This window comes from Myotis yumanensis, unplaced genomic scaffold (genome assembly GCF_028538775.1).
Source record: "Myotis yumanensis isolate MYYU_CA2020_CCGP unplaced genomic scaffold, mMyoYum1.0.hap1 SCAF_18, whole genome shotgun sequence".
In the NCBI taxonomy this organism is placed as follows: Eukaryota; Metazoa; Chordata; class Mammalia; order Chiroptera; family Vespertilionidae; genus Myotis; species Myotis yumanensis.
In genome coordinates, this window is record NW_027223769.1 from 17314626 (window position 1) to 17334135 (window position 19510).

A 19510-nucleotide genomic window follows, 5' to 3' on the forward strand; every position below is an offset into this window, starting at 1 on the left:
TGGGACTTCCTGCCCCAATCCTGAAATCTTACCCAAAAATTCCCCATCTGGTGCAACAATGGCTCCCAACCCCCCACCCCCCCCACACACACAAAAAGGGAAACAAGTCTTTTATTTCCTCACTCACCCATTTGAAACAAGAGACGAAAAAAAAAAAAAAAAACACAACCCAAACTAGAACAGACGCCTCAACCTTACTCCTCAGCTTTTATCAGCAAGAATAGACACATTTTGGAAAATAGGTATTGACCTTAACTTTACAGCAAAGAGCATCTTTTTGTTTAAACTGTCTACCAGCACAGTTACTATGGGAGAACTACTCATCTTTTTAAACATGTTGCACCTTAGAGACATTTTTTATGGATTTAAAACACACATCCTGTGTAAGCCATTTCTTCAGAAAGCCTGTAAAAAAAAAATGCTAGAAGACTTCTGTTTCAGTCGCTTATTTGCAGTGATATTTTAATAATTTGTTTTTAAAATATATACTGCTGAGTAGAAATACAAATTGCAGAATAAAACCATAGTACGATCCCATTTGTATTTTTAAATAGAACAGACTGCCCACACACAACACGGCACTACAGATTTCGCACACGTGTACCACGTATGTGTGTACATGTTTTTATCTAAATGGAGACACCAGTTAGAAACCTGCGCTCTCTACCAGGACAAGGATGGAGGTGAGCGGGACCACAAGGGGCTTCCACCTTCACTGCAAATGTCTTAGCTTTTTTATAAGGAGGACACATATTTATACAATTAAAGATTAATGTTAAAGCCTTTTACGAAGCCCTGTGGGGCAGGGAGGCGCTAGGATGTTAAGGGCGTGGGTCAGGTTCGGTTCCTCACCACGAGCTGGGGGTTCGCAGCTCCCGTCTCCTGCAGGGTCAGGGCTGCTGCCTGTCAGGTCCCCCGGGGTAAGTCCGTTGCAGTGTGTCCCGGAGGGTGCTCAATAAATGAATGGTTAGGGAACTATAACCACGGTCAAGCCCACAGGAGCCGCCCTGGGCCAGAGCAGGAGACAGGGACAGGGCTGGAGGGGAGCTTTGATTTCAGGCGCCCGCCCTGGAGGGAGGTGCCACAAGTCCGAGGTCACCACAACCTGAGGTCTCAGCTTCGCCAAGAAACCCCTCGTCCCACCAGGGGGTGCCTCCCACCCTGCAGCCCAGACAACAACGTCCTCTCTTCACAAGGATTTGAAAGCCGACGCTTCTCTGCTGTGGATGGAAACCCATCCATAAGTTTAGTGCATACGCTCAAGGGGCCAGGACAGCGCCTGGCAGGGGAGAGGTGCTCACCAACATATGCGGGTCGGGGAGGAAGAGCCTCCGGGCCTGTGTGCTCCTCTGCCTGGAGCACGTCCCCACCCCCACCCCCACCCCCGTCCCGCGGAACACCTATTCCTCATCACCCTGCCTGAACTCTCTCTGTGGCACGTATCACACACATCTGTCTATGTGACTATCCTCCCAGGGGCAGCAGTTCTTAAAGAGGGACAGTGATGCCTGCCCCCACACCCTGACCAGAGCGAGTATGAAAAAGTGTGTGTGTCCAGGGAAAAAGGTGTCCTTTCTGACTGTGACAATGACTGAGGGCCCCCAACTGGCACGCAGTGGGTGGAGGCCAGGCGTTCACCATCCCACGCGAAGGGAACCGCCCTTCCAGACAAACGGTTAAAAGCAAGAAACTTGAGAGTAATGAGACGTCTTCATCCCCACCAGACCACTGGCTACCACTCCTGTATTTCTGGAGCCCGGCACAGGGACTAGCACATAGTAGGTGCTCCCTGAATATTTACTGATTCCTAAAAATAAAAAACTCTGACTTTCAGGGTGCCTCCAATCTCATGGGAGGACAAACATGCAAACAGAATGGTGGATGTACGTAAATCAAGCATAATCTGGGGACCTCCCCCGCCCCCCGCCCCGTCTTCATCTACACGGTTCCAGTAAAGCGACCCCAACCCCACTGCCAGCTCAAAGGTGCCCGATCAGAATCACGGCACCCAACTCAAGCAGGGGCCAGAGGGGGAGTACATCACAGGACTCGTCCTTTCTGCTGCACACTGTCCTGGCGCCCAGAGGCACCGCCACCTGGGGATGAAGCTATGGCGAGGAGCAGCATGATGCACGGAGACCTGAGGACTGACAGGTGCGGCCTGCACCCAGGCCTGTCGGAGCATCTCAGCTGGAAGCCAACAACTCCCACCTATTTTGGTTGTTTCAGTCACTGCGTTTGGTTCTGTCCCTTTACCCAACAGCATCCTGACAGACTGACAGGACTGCAACATGACCCCCAACGCCCAGCAGGGTGGCTGGTGCAGATGTTCAGTGAAACCAGCCCACTTCCCATCCAGGCAGAGGGGCACCACTAAGAGCAAAGGGCACAGCCCGTGCCAAGTAGCCCAGAGCCTCCCTATTGGCAGCACAAACCGCAGAAGAGCCATGTGGGCCAGAGCCAGCACATAGTAGGTCCTCAGTATCAGCAGGGATAATGACAATCACACACCCCCCTCCCAGGAATAACTGGGACAGGGCAACCAAGGAGGAGCAGCCTGGGCACACCAGGGCCCCTACTGTCAGCAGGTAACCACCATTACCACATGGGCCCAGAGCTGTCACCTCCCATTTTTCCTAAGAAGCAATCTGAATTTTCAAGGGCAATTTCTCAGTTTTTAACATCACCATGCAGACTGAGCCAAACAGCAGCAGGCCCAATCTGACCCGCGTCTGAAATTCTGGCTCAGCCCAGGACTAGGCTGTGTGGCTCTAGACAGCCCACTCTACCTCTCTGAGCCTCCGTGTCCTTACTTGCAGTTACTGGATCTACCCCTCATTGCTACAGTGAAGGACTCAACCAGATGAAGATTCAAAGAAGCTCAGTGTCTGGACATTAGCTAGGAACTCATACAGCAGCCAGCCTTCTATCAGCATCATTAAGCCTCCACTGGGGCTGGGAGGACAGATGAAGAACTGGATCTGAACCTCACCTCCTTGCCAATTGTGGAAACTGGAGGAATCAGATGTCATGGGTTGGAATTAAAGTAGAGAACCACAGTCCTAAAGACGGCTGATCTACATGGCCTTCCCACTGGCAGTGTTGGGGGGCAAGTGAAGCTGGGAGGAAATCAGATCTGTGACATCCTTGACCCGGGCTGCCAGGGAGGCCTGGGTTTGAATCCCAGCCCTACCACTTACTGGCGGCATGTTTCAGCAAGTTACTTAACCTGCCTGTGCCTCAGTTTCCTCCTCTGAAAAAATAACCATCATGGTCACAGATCATTACGAATATAGACCAGTGCCCAGCACAGTGAACGCACATATTAACGTAGGCGGCATGTGTCATTTTATTGCCATCATTACGGTAAACCCTTGGGGAGAGAACACTGAGCCAAACCTGCAGTCCCCCCTTTGTTCTCCACACCTGGCCTTCCTGAGCCCCCTCCGGAGAGCAGGCTGCAGGCTCCAGCCGTGTGCTTACCTGAAGGTGATGGCGTAGGAGTCGCTACCTTCCCGCTTCCGGATGAGGAAGGCGCCGTCCCGGGGAACCCTCATCAGCATGTCCTCCGCTTCTCCACGGCTCAGCCCGTCGTAGTACCACCTGCAGCAGAGGCCGGGAAACGGCCAAGTGAGAGGGCCACCCACGGGGGGGGTGGGGATGGGGGGGGAGGCTTGAGGACGCCTGAAATATGGCCCCGGGAACCACTGGGGAAAGGAGAGGGCCTCCCATCCAACACCCTCTGCAAATAGCATTTTTAAAAGACCATCCACACACAGCCTGGGGGAAACGTCCATGTGGTGGGTCTGTCTGAAGCACAAGACAATAAATCAACCAAACTTGACCCCTGCTCTGCCCAGCCCTGGAGGGCCAGTGTCCGAGATGGCACAGGAAATCGGAGGCAGGGAACACAGGGAATCGAGTTTCCAACAGGTTCTTTCGTGTAGTTGGTCTTTGGTTACTTTTAAAGATGTGAAATAACAAATTTTAAAAGGCAACCCGTATGAATATAGATGAGACGTCAACAATAAAGTTGCTGTGAGTTACATGGCTTTCTGAGAAACGTGCACTTTAACAACCGCCTGCTTAAAAAATGTGTTTTTCTGTTTTGTTTTGTTTCCAAAATTGGTTAAACCTTTGAAAGGCATAACTGATATTCACTTTATCAGTAAACAAATGAAGGGGAAACCTTTACCGTTATTTTTTCCTTGTTTGCTTTCAGAACAAACAGGAATGATCTACGACAAACAGAAAGACATCTCTGGGCCAAAATTAAGCTCTTGAAACCAAGGCCCGGGAATTCAGGGCTATGAAGATAAAGTAGAAGGAAGGGAGAAGAAAGGGAGAAGAAATGGGGCAAAAGCAAGGGGGAGTGGGCATTTGGAAATGGTGGCCACCGTGGGAACTTGAAGAGACCCTGATGAAATGGGCCCAGCACACCCCAAAACTGGCCGTTCTGATCAGTGGACACAATCTGCAGGGGTGTCTGCCCCCGCTAAACCCATGGATGTGCTGCCCGAGATCATGGGCTCACGTACGGCTTTGATTCATGGGGGTTGGGGTTGGGCACGGGGTCGGTGAGTCGGAGCTCGAACTCGGCGCAGCGCAGGTGCGTCTCGCGGTAGTGCTGGATGAGGGCGTAGATGCTGGTGAACATGAGGTTGTCAGTCAGGTAGTACTTCATGGTCCCGCCCTCCATGGTGGAGCGGATCCGGCAGTGCTGGACCCGGCCGGACCGCCTATGGGCAGAGGGACAACAACATCAGTGTCCAGGCCAGCCAGCTGGCCTTCCTGCACCCTGGGTGTCAGACAACACAGGCAGGGGCCGGACTGAAGCCAGGGGTGGACACTAGGTGTGGCCACACAGGCTTCCCTCTGCTCTTAGAATAGACCCCAGGCTTCCAGAACATTCTCCCTCCCTCCTCCACCCCTGCCCCCTTTTACCTACATAACTCCTACTCTGGAGCAAGAGGACCTAGGTTCAAATCCTGACTCTGTCACGTGACCTGTCCTCCCTGAGCCTCTGTATTATCATCTTAGTGGTCACACAGGGATAATAACAGTATCGGCCTCACAGAGTTGTCCTGAGGATTAAATGAGATCCCACACAAAATGTGCCTGGAATGCTGCCTGGCACATGGTAAGAATGTGTGCGCTATCAGGATTTTGTGTTTGTTATTACAGTTTTTACTAGAGGCCTGATGCACAAAATTTGTGCACAGGAGGGTCCCTAGGCCTGGCTGTCAATCAGGGCCCATCTGTAGGGCAACTGGCAGGGCGATTGGGGGTCCCCCACTGGCACCCGCCTTGGCCAGCCTGGTGCCACCCACTCTCCTGCCTGCCCCCTGCCGCCACCGCCTGTTGCCTCCCTCTGCGGAGCAACCAGCTGGCCTGGAGCTTGGGGCCTGCAGGCTGGGGGCAGCTCCTGCATTAAGCGTCTTCCCCCTGGTGGTCAGTGAGCATCATAGCAACCAGTTGTTCTGCAGGTCATTCCACTGTTGGGTCAATTTGCATATTAGGCTTTTATTATATAGGATTCTTCAGGTCTCCATTTAAACACCACTTCTTTCAGGGAGTCTTCCCTGACTACCCCCCCGCAATATTGCATTAGATCCCTAACAGACTTTCATAACATCTTGCATTTTTCTCATTGCACAACTACAATTATGTATCATTTGCATGATTACTTTTTCATTGTCATCTTCCCTGCTAGACTAATCACCATTAGGACAGAGACCCTGTCTGTCTGATCACTGCTAAATCAAAGTGCCCACCACAGAGCAAGCACTTGATAAATATCTTTTCATGAATGAGGCATAGATGAATGAATGAGAAAACTCACAATAGCCCCAAAAGGCTGCTTTCAGAATCTCTATTTTAGAGACAAGAAGAGGGAGAATCCAGGAGATTGAGAGAAGTACTCAAGGTTATATCACCTGATCCAGGGTTGGGATTAGGGGAAGATGAATGAGGTCACATTGTCTTATGTTGATATTTTGTTCATCATGATTTTTTAAAAATACATTTTTATTGATTTCAGAGAGGAAGAGAGAGGGAGAGAGAGAGAGAGAAAAACATCAATGATGACAGAGAATCATTGATTGGCTGCCTCCTACACTCCCCACACTGGGGACCAAGCCCGCAACCCGGGCATGTGCCCTGACCCGGAATCAAACCGCGACCTCCTGATTCATAGGTCGACATTCAACCACTGAGCCACGCTGACTGGGCCATCGTGATTTTTTTGCATTATTTTTTTAATTTTTTAAACATTGCACTGAAATATCACTAATCTGATTACTAAGTTTTTAGGCCTCACCCACCTCAGTCCTGCCCCACATAGCTCACTAAATGAGGTCTGGGGTTCCGGTCCAGGCCTGCCCGAGTCTGGCCTGCACTCCCACTACCTGCCACCCAGCCTCCCCTCTGGCCAGCTGCGAGGAGAAGGCGGCATGCCCTGGAAGGGGGCCATTACCAGAAGGACAGGGTGTAGTCGTTGGGGAATGTCTCGCTCTCCCGCACCAGGAAGGTCCCGTCCTTGCCCCCCGTCTCTGAGCAGTATTCCTGCAACAGCTTCTCAGCACTTGTCCTCTTCTCCACCTTCTTGTGGAACCACTTCTCTCCAAAATGCAGCTCTGTGGGGGGCGTGTCCTGGGCCACAAAGAGAGGAGGGGTTTCTGAAAACCTGGACCAGGCCCCCAGCATCTCCAGACTGGCCCCCCTCCGCATGCTGAGTCAGGGGACTGGAAACAGACAGAGGCCTCAGCTAGCCCTCACCCCGAGGCCTGTGAAGACAGTTTCCAATGCCCTCCCCTGCCTGCTAACCTACTCCAGACAGCCCCCATCTGTGGGAACCTCCTGGAGTCCTGAGACAAGGGGAGAGCATTCCCCAGTGCAGCCCTCAGACTATTGCAAAGGAAGTCTGAGAGCAAAAGTACCTGGGAGCTCAAGAAACAGTACCAAAGCCTGAGGGGAGAGGGCAGGAAAGCTGGGGACAAGGCCAGGGGGTGGGGCTGGACAAAATATCCAAATGACCTCATCCTCTGGAGGGAGCACATGCCATTCAGGCTCTTCAAAGAGCAGGAAAGATCCTTAAACCTCATTGGCGAAGTCCCTGGGCCAGCCAGCCAATCAGAGAAGAGCCAGAGAGGCTTTGGTACCCAAAGAGGCAGCTTCTTAGGCTGAGGACGTCCAGGCCTGATGGCGGCGGGATTAGAGGAGCCGTCTGGGAGGTCTCCACCTACCTGGGGCACTTCCTCTTCCACAGTCTGCTCAATGTCGTCGCTGAAGGACAGCTTGGCATCGGCAATGGCGCAGTAGTGCCGAGTCCATTTCTAGAAAGTAAAACCAGCGTTAGCTCCTCCCAGTCTCTACCCTATCAATTCTGGGGCCCAGAGCCCTGCCTGGCATCATCATCCCAGCATTCCCTGGGGGCTAGCCTTTCCCACATTCATAGACATTCATGGTGGTTTCACAAAATCTGATCTCCTTTGAGACATTTCTTTGAAAGCATCTATTTATTTGGGGTTTCTTTTGGCATTTTCAGAACCTTTTCTATTCAGTGTATGCAAGGGTACACATGACTTAACATCAAATTTCTATTTCATGTGAAGCCTTTGTGAATGGTGGCATTGATTTCTATGTCCTCCTGACTGTCTTTTCCTATTTCATTCACTTTTTAAGGATTTCTCTGCCAGCTTGTTTAGAGGACCTTTCTCCAACATTTAATTGCCACTTAATTCTTTATTTAAATTTTAACCATTTTTAATGTTTATTTCTAGGATATAAGAATAGTCGTGTAAAAATGGATTTGCATGTTAGATTAAAGGATATGAGAAGTGGTGTTAGCACTCAAAATGCCTTATTCTCATCAAAAAAATAAGGTTACCAGCCTGACCGGCATGGCTCAGTGATTGAGGGTCGACCTATGAGCCAGAAGGTTCGATTCCCGGTCAGGGCACATGCCCGTGTTGTGGGCTCGATCCCCAGTGTAGGGCGTGCAGGAGGCAGCCAATCAATGATTCTCTCTCATCATTGATGTTTCTATCTCTCCCTCCCTCTCCCTTCCTCTCTGAAATCAATAAAAATATATATATTTTTTAAAAAGATTGCCAGTGGGAGCGTCTCAGATTGGAAGATACTGAGGAGTTAGGCTCACTAAATGCCAGAACTGGTCCTTGGACTAGAAAAAGGACGCTAGCGGACAAATCGGTGATGCTGAAGTAAGGCTCATGAGTTAGTAGTGCTGTGCCAATGGTAACTTCCCGGTTATAAAATTATACTCTAATTACGTAGGGTGTTAGTATCTGGGGAATCTGGGTGAAGGTTATATTCATTGTGTGTGTGTGGAGAGGTGGGGGTGTAAATATATAGTAAATTATATTGAATACAAAGTTATTTCAAGATAAAATATAAAAGGAAAAGAAAAGTTTCATTATAATGATAAATTCATTGCGGTCACAATGGGAGTCAGACAGGGATATCCTCTGAGCCCTCCAGCAGGGCTCGGACACACTCAAGGCCTGAGAAGGGGTGCGAAAGGCTCACCAGGTCGATGGGGTCCCACATGTACAGCTCCCCCTGCTGCTTGTGCTCATCTTTCTTGTCCTCCATGTTGACATCCACGTCGCCTCGGGGACCCAGCTTCTTGTGCTGAAGGGGAAACATACAGTGAGCCCGTCTCCCTGGAGGCCCAGGTGTAGGAGGTTTGGGCCAGCAAGCATCCGTCTGCCAACGCCACACCTCAGGGCCTTTGCACGGTCTGTCCTCTCCGCCTGGCTCCTCTCCCTACATTCAGCTCTGTGCTCGGTGTCCCCTCCTCAGAGGAGCTTTCCTCGACTCCTTGATCTGAAAATAGCCCACGCTTCCCTTCCCACCCTTCACTCTCTAGCCCCTGGAAAAGGGTATTGTTCATACCCTCAATCCTATGTGTTTCTGTGTACCTATCTGCTTGTCTCCTATCTTCTTTGCTGGAATTTAAGTCCCATGAGGACCACTAAAATGGGCCATATTAGAAATGGTTAAAAGGTCCCTGGGACTTTGCTTCGGCAGAGAGGAAGTGGGCGATGAACATTCGGTGAGCCGATGATACTGACATTCCCCAGCGCACAGAGGGGAGGCAGGATCACAGCCAGTCAGGGGCGCAGGCTGTGCGGGGCGGCGGAAGGCACACTGAGGAGGCAGAGGAAGAGGACCTGGTGCCAACAGCACTGCTGCTACCTTATCAGCTGTGTGACCTGGGGCAGGTGGCCACACTTCTCTGAGCCTCACGTTCTCATCTGTAAGACGAACACGGCGACAATAATACGCTCGCCTGTGTGAATCCTGACCACCCGCCTAGACAGGCACTTGATAATCTCAGGGTGCGGTGACCTGGTGAAGAGAGTGCAGGATTGGGTTTGAAATCAAGGCCTGTCACCTTCCTAGCCATGTGACCTTCTTGGCCACATGACAATCTCTCAGTCTCGAGAACCTCCTCTATGAACTGGGTGTAATGACACCCTGTAGGATCCTCTTACCCAAGGGACATGTACGATGCCTGCGAACAGCAAAGCATGGCAGAAGTGTTCCGTTTTGAACAGCCTTGAATTGTTTCTTTGGCAGGAACTGTGTACCCTCAGCTGAGTGAGTCATTTCACCTCTAGACCTCAGTGTCCACATCTGTAAGTGGGGCTGAGGGCCTGGGCAAGTCTCACAGGGTTATGATGAAATAGAATTTAAAAAAAAAAAATACTTACGCCCATGCCTAGCCCGGTACTAGTGCATGGCACACACTGATTGCGTCATGAATGCTACTTCCACCCTCTTTCCCTGAAATGGGAAGGATGAGCCATGAAGTACCACAGATGAGGCAATGGGTGCTCTAGAACAAGAGCTGAAAATCACTGGGGACAGAGAGCTGTCCTACTGGAAACAGAGGTAGAGGTAGCGACAAATGAGCTGGGAACAGAGAAATGCAATGAGGCCCCTGGAGACTCACTGACCGCATGCCTGAGACGCTGTGGGCCCTGCCTGGCTTCGCCCCCTCCACCTCTCGTCCTGCCTCCCCTCTGTGTCTCAATGAAAACCGCCCAGGATCCCAGCCCAATCCTCCAAATAGCCTGGTGCTTTAGACCTGAGGGCACCAAGCCCCCTTATACTGTTGGGTGCTACCTGTGGATGGGTACGTCTCCCCACTCGACCGTGACCTCCGGGCCCACAGGGATTGTTCCCAGTGTATCTTGGTGACTCAGGGACAAAATCTACCTAGTGAGCACCTATCGGTCCTTCCGTATCAGCCCGCTAGTTGCCAATGAACTCCATCTCGCTCCTTCTACTGCTAGCTGCCCACCCCGAGATTGCATATCCCAGGCTCCCTCACAGGTGGCGTGCAAGATCCTGTGACTAAGTTCTCGCACACCAAACAGGAAGGACTGGGACGTGTACAACTGACATCCACACGTTTACGGGAAATTGCTGGCCCCGGACCCCTTCACGTTCCCCTTCCTGTGGGCTGGAGCTGGACCACCCACACCAGGATGGTGCCCTCAGACAGAGCCTGTGCCATGTGTGCCCCAGACGCCCACTGAAGTCTGACAAACACCGAGGACCCCAATCTCAGAATAATGTTTACAATGCATGAGATTATAAGAGAAACTAATTATACTGAAATGTAGTTATTAGGATGTTAAATAAAAAATATCTGCAATGGCCTAAAGATGCGTTATCTTTACTAATGGCTTGCATACCATCTAGAGGCAGACTAATAGCTACCATCATCTGCAAGTGGTGACCAGCACAGCGTTATTCTGAGAGACCTGCAGGAACTGTAATGTGATATGAAAATAACCATGATTTCTGCGGGTGAGAAAACCCCACCTGGCTTGTTGCCAATGTTCATAATGGAGGGAGATGCTAAGTTTTACTTGCAGGTTAATCAAAACAAAGAGGCAACATTTTCCCCCCAAAGTTCACATGTCAACCGTCCTGAATTCTATCTGTAGATTCTCTGGAGGCCTGTGGAACCCCAGCTGAAAACCCCTTCCCTGGGGGATGTAGAACAGGACTCTGCGTCCCTGGATTACCTTGTGGGCCAGAGCTCCAAGCTTCCAGAACACTCTCCCTCAGATGAGGAAGAAATAAACTCGTACGCTTTAAGCCTCTGTATACCTGGTCTCTTTATCCTAGTAATTCAAGTACCCAGATGCCACCCTGCCCCTGGCATCCCTGGCAGTCTTGGGCACAGCAATCACTCATTTCTCCCCGCAGTACTTGGCAGGCCCCCCATTAGTGCACGCAGCCTTTTGGGGGCAACTGTGCACCTCCGGTCCATCTCCCACACTGGACTGGGAGCTCCTGTGGGCAAGAACAGTGCCTGGGTCCCTGAACACCCCTGGCACCTTGCACGTGACTCAGAGAGGGGCGTGGGGAAGGTTTGCCAAAAGAATGAATGACCGAGTTAATATTTACGTGCGGGTAGCGCCCGCAAAGGCACAGGTGCAGCCCTAAGCGCCTGCAGGCATTCCTTCACATTATGCTCACAGCACACCAGCCATGTGGGTTCTATTAGTATCCCCACCCCCTCCCAGACCAGCGAGAACACAGAGGCACCCAGAGGCTAAATGACCTTGTGAGGGTCACTGGGTAGTAAGGAGAGCCATGTGAGCCGGGGCAGTGGGACCTGGAGCCTGGGCCCTGAGCCTCTGGCTCTCCTGAATGAGTGACAGCAGCCCGAGGCCGCCTACCTTGATGATGATCTTCTCCCGCAGCTGGCTGGGCGAGGGCAGCTGGTCAGCACTGGCCTCCGTGGGCTTCGTCAGCAGCAGGTCGCCAAACACCTCCTTGAACACTCGGGCCATGTAGCGCTGCTGCTCCACGCAACAGTGCTCCTCGATGGACAGGATCACGGGGAAGCTGCGGGCGGCAGGGGCCGGCCGACTCAGCAAGGGGGGCAGGCACCCGGCCTGTGCCTGTCTGGCAGAGCTGCTGGGGACCCCAACTGTGCCCGCCCAGCAGAGGGCAGGTGGGCTCAGGCAGGGGAGCAGAGGTCACTGAACAGCCACATGGTTTCCCAGCACCAGCTTCCTCCAGGTTCTGGAACCAGGGAGTGACTTGTGCTCTTGGCCTGTAGGGGGCGCCATCACTCAGCTGAGGACTCGGTAGTGACTTGGCTCAGGATGGAGCCCAGGCTGGTGTGTTTGTAGCTCTGTGTGTGTCTGTGTGTGAGCAGAGGGAGGGGTCTCTGTCTGCTCAACCTTTGCTTCCTTTCCCTTAAAAGTGAACCACCTGGAAGTCAGACAAACCGACCTTGAGGTGACAAAGGCGTGGTCTTTGATGGCCTGCACAACATCATCAAACTTGATCTTGGTGGTCCGGGTCCAGCCGTGGTAGATGATGGGCTTCCCGTCGGGCCCGTCCCAGCAGTCCACTGTGGGGAGAAGCGGGCAGCCTCAGCACCTGTCCATCACTCTCCACCTCATAAGCGCACTGATGGCGGACATGCGCCCGGCCAGCCACGAACTCAGCCCTGACCCCCACGCCAGCTCAGTTGCTAGAACATGGGAGCCAAACCTAATAATCACACTCAGCGGCACCAACATGAGGACGGGTGTTACCTGTGCACATGTGTTACCTGTGCGGTGATGGGGAGATTTTGGTTGTTTAACTAAAGGTTCTTTTGTAATACAATACATTTGTCCAAAAGAAGCTATTTTAAATGTTTCTCTTCGAAAAGGATATTTACATTGTGTTTTATTTTCTGATTTTACTTGTCTAAACCTTGGGTTGGCTTTTTCTGCTAGTGGAAAGAATATGAAAATTTATCCTTAAAGGTTCGCAGTAAAATATTCAAACAGAACTAGCTTATGTAGAAGGTGAACATCCCTATATCTTCATCCCCCAGAGGTAACAGGAGCTGACAGTTTCAAACTTAATTTTTTCACATTTGCTCTCTCCTGAGGGGGGAAAAGTATAAACTAGGCAACACGCTGTAGAAATAACTGCCGTTAGAGTTTCATACTATGATGAATTTATTTAAAATAAAATTGGAGCCTAAATCAGTGGTTTGTGTCTTTTCCCAGCCTAATACCCCTATGAGCCGCTGGTGGTCAAGTCAGGCCAGGAGCAAGAGGTGAGGAGGAGGGAGGAAGAGCTGGGTCCTTGGTGTGTGCAGGTGCTTGGAGTCACCTGTACTGGGGTGTCTGTGAGCAACCATGACAAGAACGGTCAGGATGGCATCCATGGCTGAGCCAGCTGAGGGGCAGGTGGGCTCAGCAAGAGGGAGCAGAAGACACTGAACAGCCACATGGTTCCCCAGCACCAGCCTCCTCCAGGCTCTGGACCCAGAGAGCGACTTGGGCTCTTGGCCTGTAGGGGGCGCCAACGAGCTGAGGACTTGTTAGCAGTGACAATTGGCTTCAATTCTCAGTAGGTGTTATCTCCACCAGGAAAAGGCTACTCACACTCAATGCAGCGACAGCCCATGCGCAGACAGCGGATATACGCCTCCGGGGACGACTCACTCCGCAGCTGGTCACCTGTGAGGTACCTGAAGGAGAGGAGGCGGGCCTGCACCTCAGGGTGTCCTTGGGGAACTTCTCAGCCCAAGCTCCCAAAGGCCTGAGTTCTTCCTGTCTAGAAAGACCCGCGGTTAGGATCTGGGCCAGACACTTGCCATTGTGTGGCCTCACCTTAGACTCAGGCAACGATCACAAGATGTGAGCAATAACCACCTTGATGATCCAAGTGTGGGGTCAAGACCATGTGTTCTTTTGAGAACTGGGTCAAAGGGTGTCAGGCGTGAGATTAATGGTAGCTGATAAATTAACAACCCTCCCTTGGCTACCCACTGGTGCTCAATCTAAAGGGGGCAGAGATGGGCCAGCATTTTGAAATCAGGGAGCCAGGCAGACGAGGTAGGTGGCCAACAACTATAGGTGGAATTTACTATGCTATGAACTATGTCCACCAGACGTAAAAATACATATTTTTATGCACTTTCCTCCTCACCATGTTCCCCCTTTGAAGAGTTTATGTTCCTTCAATGTCTTCTGGGTTTGGTAGAATTCACCAGGCTAAACGCAACTCTTAGATCAATGGACATGGTGGGGAAGTTTAATCACTCTGCCCCTGAGCCAGACTGTGCCTCCCAGAGTGCCTGGAGGTAAGCGTAAGGGCTTTCTTACAAACGCCTGCCTGGAATGACACTCGGGAAACCACAAAGCTACAGCTCTTCGGGTGCCCAGGATCCAAGGCCTGCACCCTCCCACCTTATAAGGCAGACTAAACAGTGAAACTTGAGTGAAACATCATCTCTCTCTTCCCGTCTATTTTCTTTTTTGCAATCAAGGCAATCTCCCAAAGATGTAAATTGGAGCATGTTGCTCTCTGGCTTAAAAGCCACCAGTGGTCCCCACTGCCCCCCACCCCCTGCTGCCACTTAAAGATTCCACTCAACCCGTAACAGACCCCTCTCAGTCCCTCCTGCCCCTGGACCTTTGCACACGCTACACCTCAGTCTAAAACCATCTTCCTCTCCTCACCACCTGTTTTCCTCTCACCAACTTCTTTCCTTTTTTAAGACTCAAAAGAGGTCTTTTCCCCTCCAAGCACATGAAATTAGTGCTGCTCTGTCCTACCTTGCTCACTGCCATATCCCCAGTACCCAGCAAGCACAGGGTAGACAGTAAATATCAGTGCAATGACTAATTCAGTTGCTTTGCTGTGGCTACTATGAGTTGTCCAAACCAGCTTTGCTGATTGCCTTCTTAGGGCCACTGAAAAAGGATGATCCTTGCAATGCCAACTGGGAAAGAGGGGAGCATTCCCCGACCCCTTCCAGAAGCGTTTGTTTATTCCAGTCTGAGCAGCGTGTCCCTGCACTCTACCTGCACGCTTCGCCAAAGCGGCGCACTGGAACGTCCGCCTTCATGGGCAACCCATCCCAGGCCGGTGGCAAAACTCACGTGTTATGTGACGAGGAGATCCAGTAATGAGACAAGGGGTTGTTCATGTCCTGCATGTCCACCACGTCGTACTTCTCATCCCAAATGCTGTTCTCCCGTGAAAACAGGTACGTGAGGAACTAGGTACCACAAACACAAAGAGCGGATCATCACGATGGAAGATGAGGAGGGTGGTATCTGGTTCTTTCTGGTCTGACCCGCACGGGGAAGCGGTAGCTCTGACACGTTAACTGCAGATAGTCTCCGGGCCGTCTGACCGGCGTTTCCACGCAGAGACTCACAGAGCCACAGGCTGTACTGACGCATGTGCCACTGACCTACACACTGTTTTCCTTATTAATGTGTACCCTAAAATATTTGTTACTACAGGAGTATGTGCTTCCTATATATAATAAGTTTTAAGGTGTAATAATACCATAAACATCTGTGAACCCACCAACTTGATCAACAAAACATTAACATTGTATCATAACATTTAAAAGGCAGGAAATGTCATATGCCAATGCTTGACCCTTTTAAAAAAAAAATCAGAAGATTGAGTGACACTGGGGTAACACTGCTTCCTGGGAACAACCTTACAGATAACAGGAGCTCCCAGTTCTCCCTCAGTCTTACCCACGCTGCTGCCTCACTCAAGGCCAAGTGCAACCATTTCAACAGCTCACAGGAACCCCAAAACCTTTGAATTTGGTGTGTTTACAATGCGCTCCTGGGCAATAGACGCCCTCTAGTGGCAAAAACAAGAAACGCACCCAGGAAACGAAGTCAATAGACAAGGAGTAAAAGGAAAGGCTGAGGAAAATGAGCCCCTGAGGAACAGCTCCAAGGAGCCCACTCACCTCATCAACAAACAAGAAGGGCTCCGCAGTTTCCCTCATCGTGTCGTCGATAAACTTTGTCATCCTCTCACGGACTTTGTTCACATCCTGAGCCCAAAGTTCCTTAGAATGACAAAACAAGAAATCACCAAAAGGAGCAATGTCAGACCATGGGGGCGACTCGCCTGGCTGACCCCAGCAAGGCACATAGTCTGTCTGCTCCTCTGCATCCATTACGTCAGTGATGGCGAACCTATGACACGCCTGTCAGAGGTGACAAGCAAACTCATTTTTTTGGTTGATTTTTCTTTGTTAAATGGCATTTAAATATATAAAATAAATATCAAAAATATAAATCTTTGTTTTACTATGGTTGCAAAGATCAAAAAATTTCTACACGTGACACGGCACCAGAGTTAAGTTAGGGTTTTTCAAAATGCTGACACGCCGAGCTCAAAAGGTTCGCCATCACTGCATTACGTGGAGGGATAATATCCTTGCACAGAGTTTCCGTGAGGATGCATACTATAAAGTAACTTTATTGTGTTCCTCTCCAAACCCTAACCCCCCAAGTATTCATCAGCACAGGGAGGAAACAGGACCCACGCACTCAACTTTGAATAATGCTTTCCAGGCTACGAGTATTCTAAAGCCTCTATCGGTAAGAACAATGAAAGCAAATGTGCTGTCAGATGTGTATGTGGTTGGGTGAGAAGGGTCGGGCCAGGATGTCTGAGAGAGAGAAGAGCTGAAGGACAGACACAAATGAGGTGGCGGAGAAATGGCCCCCCTGGCAATGTGGGTGCACGTCAACAATGAGCCTTGCTGTTGATTCTTGCAAATCTACTTGGATAAGGGACACAAAACAGCTGGGCGACTGGGGAGCAGCCAGTTCGTTTGAACAGAGAAGTGATAAAATCTTTGAATATTAAAACATGAGACTCAAATTGTAGGGTCCTTTATGCAAAGGCTGGGCCAGGCCTCGATGTCCCCCCAGGGCCAGAAGCTTCCTCCTTCCTTCTACAAAACTTCCTCATCAACCCCAGGAGATACTTACTATTCTCCTCATCCTATAAATGGGGAAACTGAGATGTCGAGTCATTAAAGAACTTGACCCCAACGTTGAGCTTGAGACCAACTCAGGCACATCAGTTTTGGGGTCTTCCTCTTCACCCCTTTTCCATAGTGTGGCCCACCCCTCCCACAGCTGGACTGGGGCATAGTTAACCGGTCCCTTCATGGAAATTTAGATTAGTTCCAAGTTTTCATTTCTGCTGAAAATGTTGCTGTTGTTGCTTTAGGGTAAGTTCCTAGGAGGGCAATTATTTAATCAAAGTGTGTTAGCCTTTTTTCAAAGTTTTCATGTTAATTGCATATTGCCAAAGCACTTTCTAGAAAACTTGTACTAGTTTACACACCACGTGCTACAGTGACTACCCCACATGTGAGCATCCATCACACCAAACAGATGTCCTCAGTGACTGGCTCTGCTTCATGCCGTCACCCCACACAGCACCGGCACATGGGACATTAAGGGTCAGCCAGCTGATGGCTCAGGGTCCCCATCTCTGTCATCATGCCTGGCGCTCCTATCACACTCACACAGATGCTCAGGGGCTGTCTTGCATGTGAAGAGCTCCAGCCTATATCCCTGATCTCTGAGGACAGTGCAGCGAAGGGGCTGGGGGTGGCGGGGGGTGGGGGTGGGAGGGGATGAGGATGGGGAGAGCTTGTCATTCTCCCCTGTAATAAAATTAAGCAGCACTGGGTGGTGAATTCTGGGATGTAAGACCACTTGTCCCCAGGAGGTTAGCCATGTAACTGCTGACAAGGAGAAAATTCTGAGCTGTAACAGCCAACTGGAGGGTGGAAGGAAGGGACAAAACAGGTTAATCCGTTAAATGCAGGGCAAAACCAACAGAAGACTGCGTGCCATCCTGCGTGCGTGTTGAAACCGTGAATACACTTCCAGGTGGCCATTCCCACCATTACCTAAAGAGGACAGCCAGGCGCCGCTGACCACCAGGCGCCTCCGCCTCTCGTTTACAAATGAACTTTCTGACTGCTTCCCACCACCAATCCAAGGAGCATTCACTTCCTCCTTTCAGACTCTGCCCTTCCCCAGAACCAGCCCGCTTCACCTTCTCCCACCCCCTTTATCTACAGCCAATGTGCCTTCTTTCTAAGCAACTTACACCTTTCTTCCCCGCACTGTTTTCCCAGACGAGCCCCTCAGCTCCAAGACAGCGAGCACCGTCTTCCTCACCAGCCCTGCTGCCGGCTGCACAGGCTGCGTGCCCCAGGCCCTGGCCCTTTTCCTGCCGGCGTTGGGCTCAATAAACCCTTTCTTTCAGAAAAGCCTTTGGTCATGAATATATGTGTGTAACACGTCACTAGCTCCCTACAAAAGTGAGTAATTGGCCTGGCAAGTGTGACTCAGTGGCTGGGAGTTGACCTATGAACCAGAAGGTCATGGTTCAATTCCCGGTCAGGGTACATGCCCAGGTTGCTGGCTCGATCCCCAGCAGGGGGCATGCAGGAGGCAGCCGGTCAATGATTCTCTCTCATCACTGATGTTTCTTTTATCTCTCCCTCCTTCTCCCTTCCTCTCTGAAATCAATAAAAATATCGTTATGCCCTAGCTGGTTTGGCTCACTGGTTAAAGCATCGGCCTGGAGGGTCACGGGTTTGATTCCAGTCAAGGGCACATACCTAAGTTTCAGGCAAGATCCCCAGCCCCAGCCCGTCAGGATATGTTCAGGAGACAACTAATTGATGTACCTATCTCACATCGATGTTTCTCTCTGACTCTACCCCTCCTTCCACTCTCTAAAAAGTAATGGAAAGCACAGTGAGGACTAACAACAACAAATATATATACACACACACACATACACACACACACACACACACATATATATCTATAATAATAAAAGTGTAATATGCTAATTAGACTGGATGTCCTTCCAGACCACCTTCTGGATGAAGCCAGGGCTGTGAGGGAAGCTGGTGCCAGCAGCCAGGGGAAGGAAGGCCTACTCTTGCACTAATTTTGTGCATCGGGCCTCTAATATATGTATATGTGTGTGTGTGTGTGTGTGTGTGTGTGTGTAAGTGAGTAATTCAGTGCAAGGAAGAGCATGGTGGAAAAGAAATAAACCATACACCTCTCTCTCTGCTTCACTGCACTGGCAGCTCCGTACTGAGGGTGTAATTGTGCCAAAGAGAACTCACTTATTCCCCTTCCTTTTACTTTTCCTTGGTGGTAGCTCAGGCTGAGCAAATAAGCCCTCTTTTTTAAAAAAAAAAAAAAATATATATATATATATATATATATATATATATATTTTATTGATTTTTTACAGAGAGGGAGAGAGATAGAGAGTTAGAAACATTGATGAGAGAGAAACATCGATCAGCTGCCTCCTGCACATCCCCCACTGGGGATGTGCCCGCAACCCAGGTACATGCCCTTGACCGGAATCGAACCTGGGACCTTTCCGTCCACAGGCCGACGCTCTATCCACTGAGCCAAACCGGCTTCGACAATAAGCCCTCTCTTGATCACTTGCACTCCACCTCCACATGGACAAAGCATGACACCTCAATGTCCTCGGTCACCATTCATCACGTTACAGTAGCAACAGCCATTGCCTGGGCCCTACGTGTGGCTGCCCTGCGCAAAAGTGTGTGTCTGTGCATTGTTTTCTCTACAATCAGAGAAATCTTTACATGGGCTGTGTATTGGAT

The 19510-nt window shown here is 50.5% G+C and overlaps 1 protein-coding gene across 1 annotated transcript in view; it reads right to left on the reverse strand.

Annotated features, from left to right (window-relative positions):
- PLCG2 (phospholipase C gamma 2) overlaps window positions 1–19510 on the reverse strand; it is a 140207-nt gene that overhangs the window by 46228 nt on the left and 74469 nt on the right. Inside the window, exons 10-19 of the mRNA XM_070398957.1 lie at window positions 15782–15883; window positions 14943–15061; window positions 13440–13525; window positions 12286–12406; window positions 11724–11892; window positions 8548–8652; window positions 7245–7334; window positions 6476–6651; window positions 4539–4739; window positions 3484–3603 (exon numbers count right to left, since the gene is read on the reverse strand). Of these exons, the coding sequence (XP_070255058.1) occupies window positions 3484–3603; window positions 4539–4739; window positions 6476–6651; window positions 7245–7334; window positions 8548–8652; window positions 11724–11892; window positions 12286–12406; window positions 13440–13525; window positions 14943–15061; window positions 15782–15883 (1289 nt within the window). The remainder of the gene's footprint in view (window positions 1–3483; window positions 3604–4538; window positions 4740–6475; window positions 6652–7244; window positions 7335–8547; window positions 8653–11723; window positions 11893–12285; window positions 12407–13439; window positions 13526–14942; window positions 15062–15781; window positions 15884–19510) is intronic.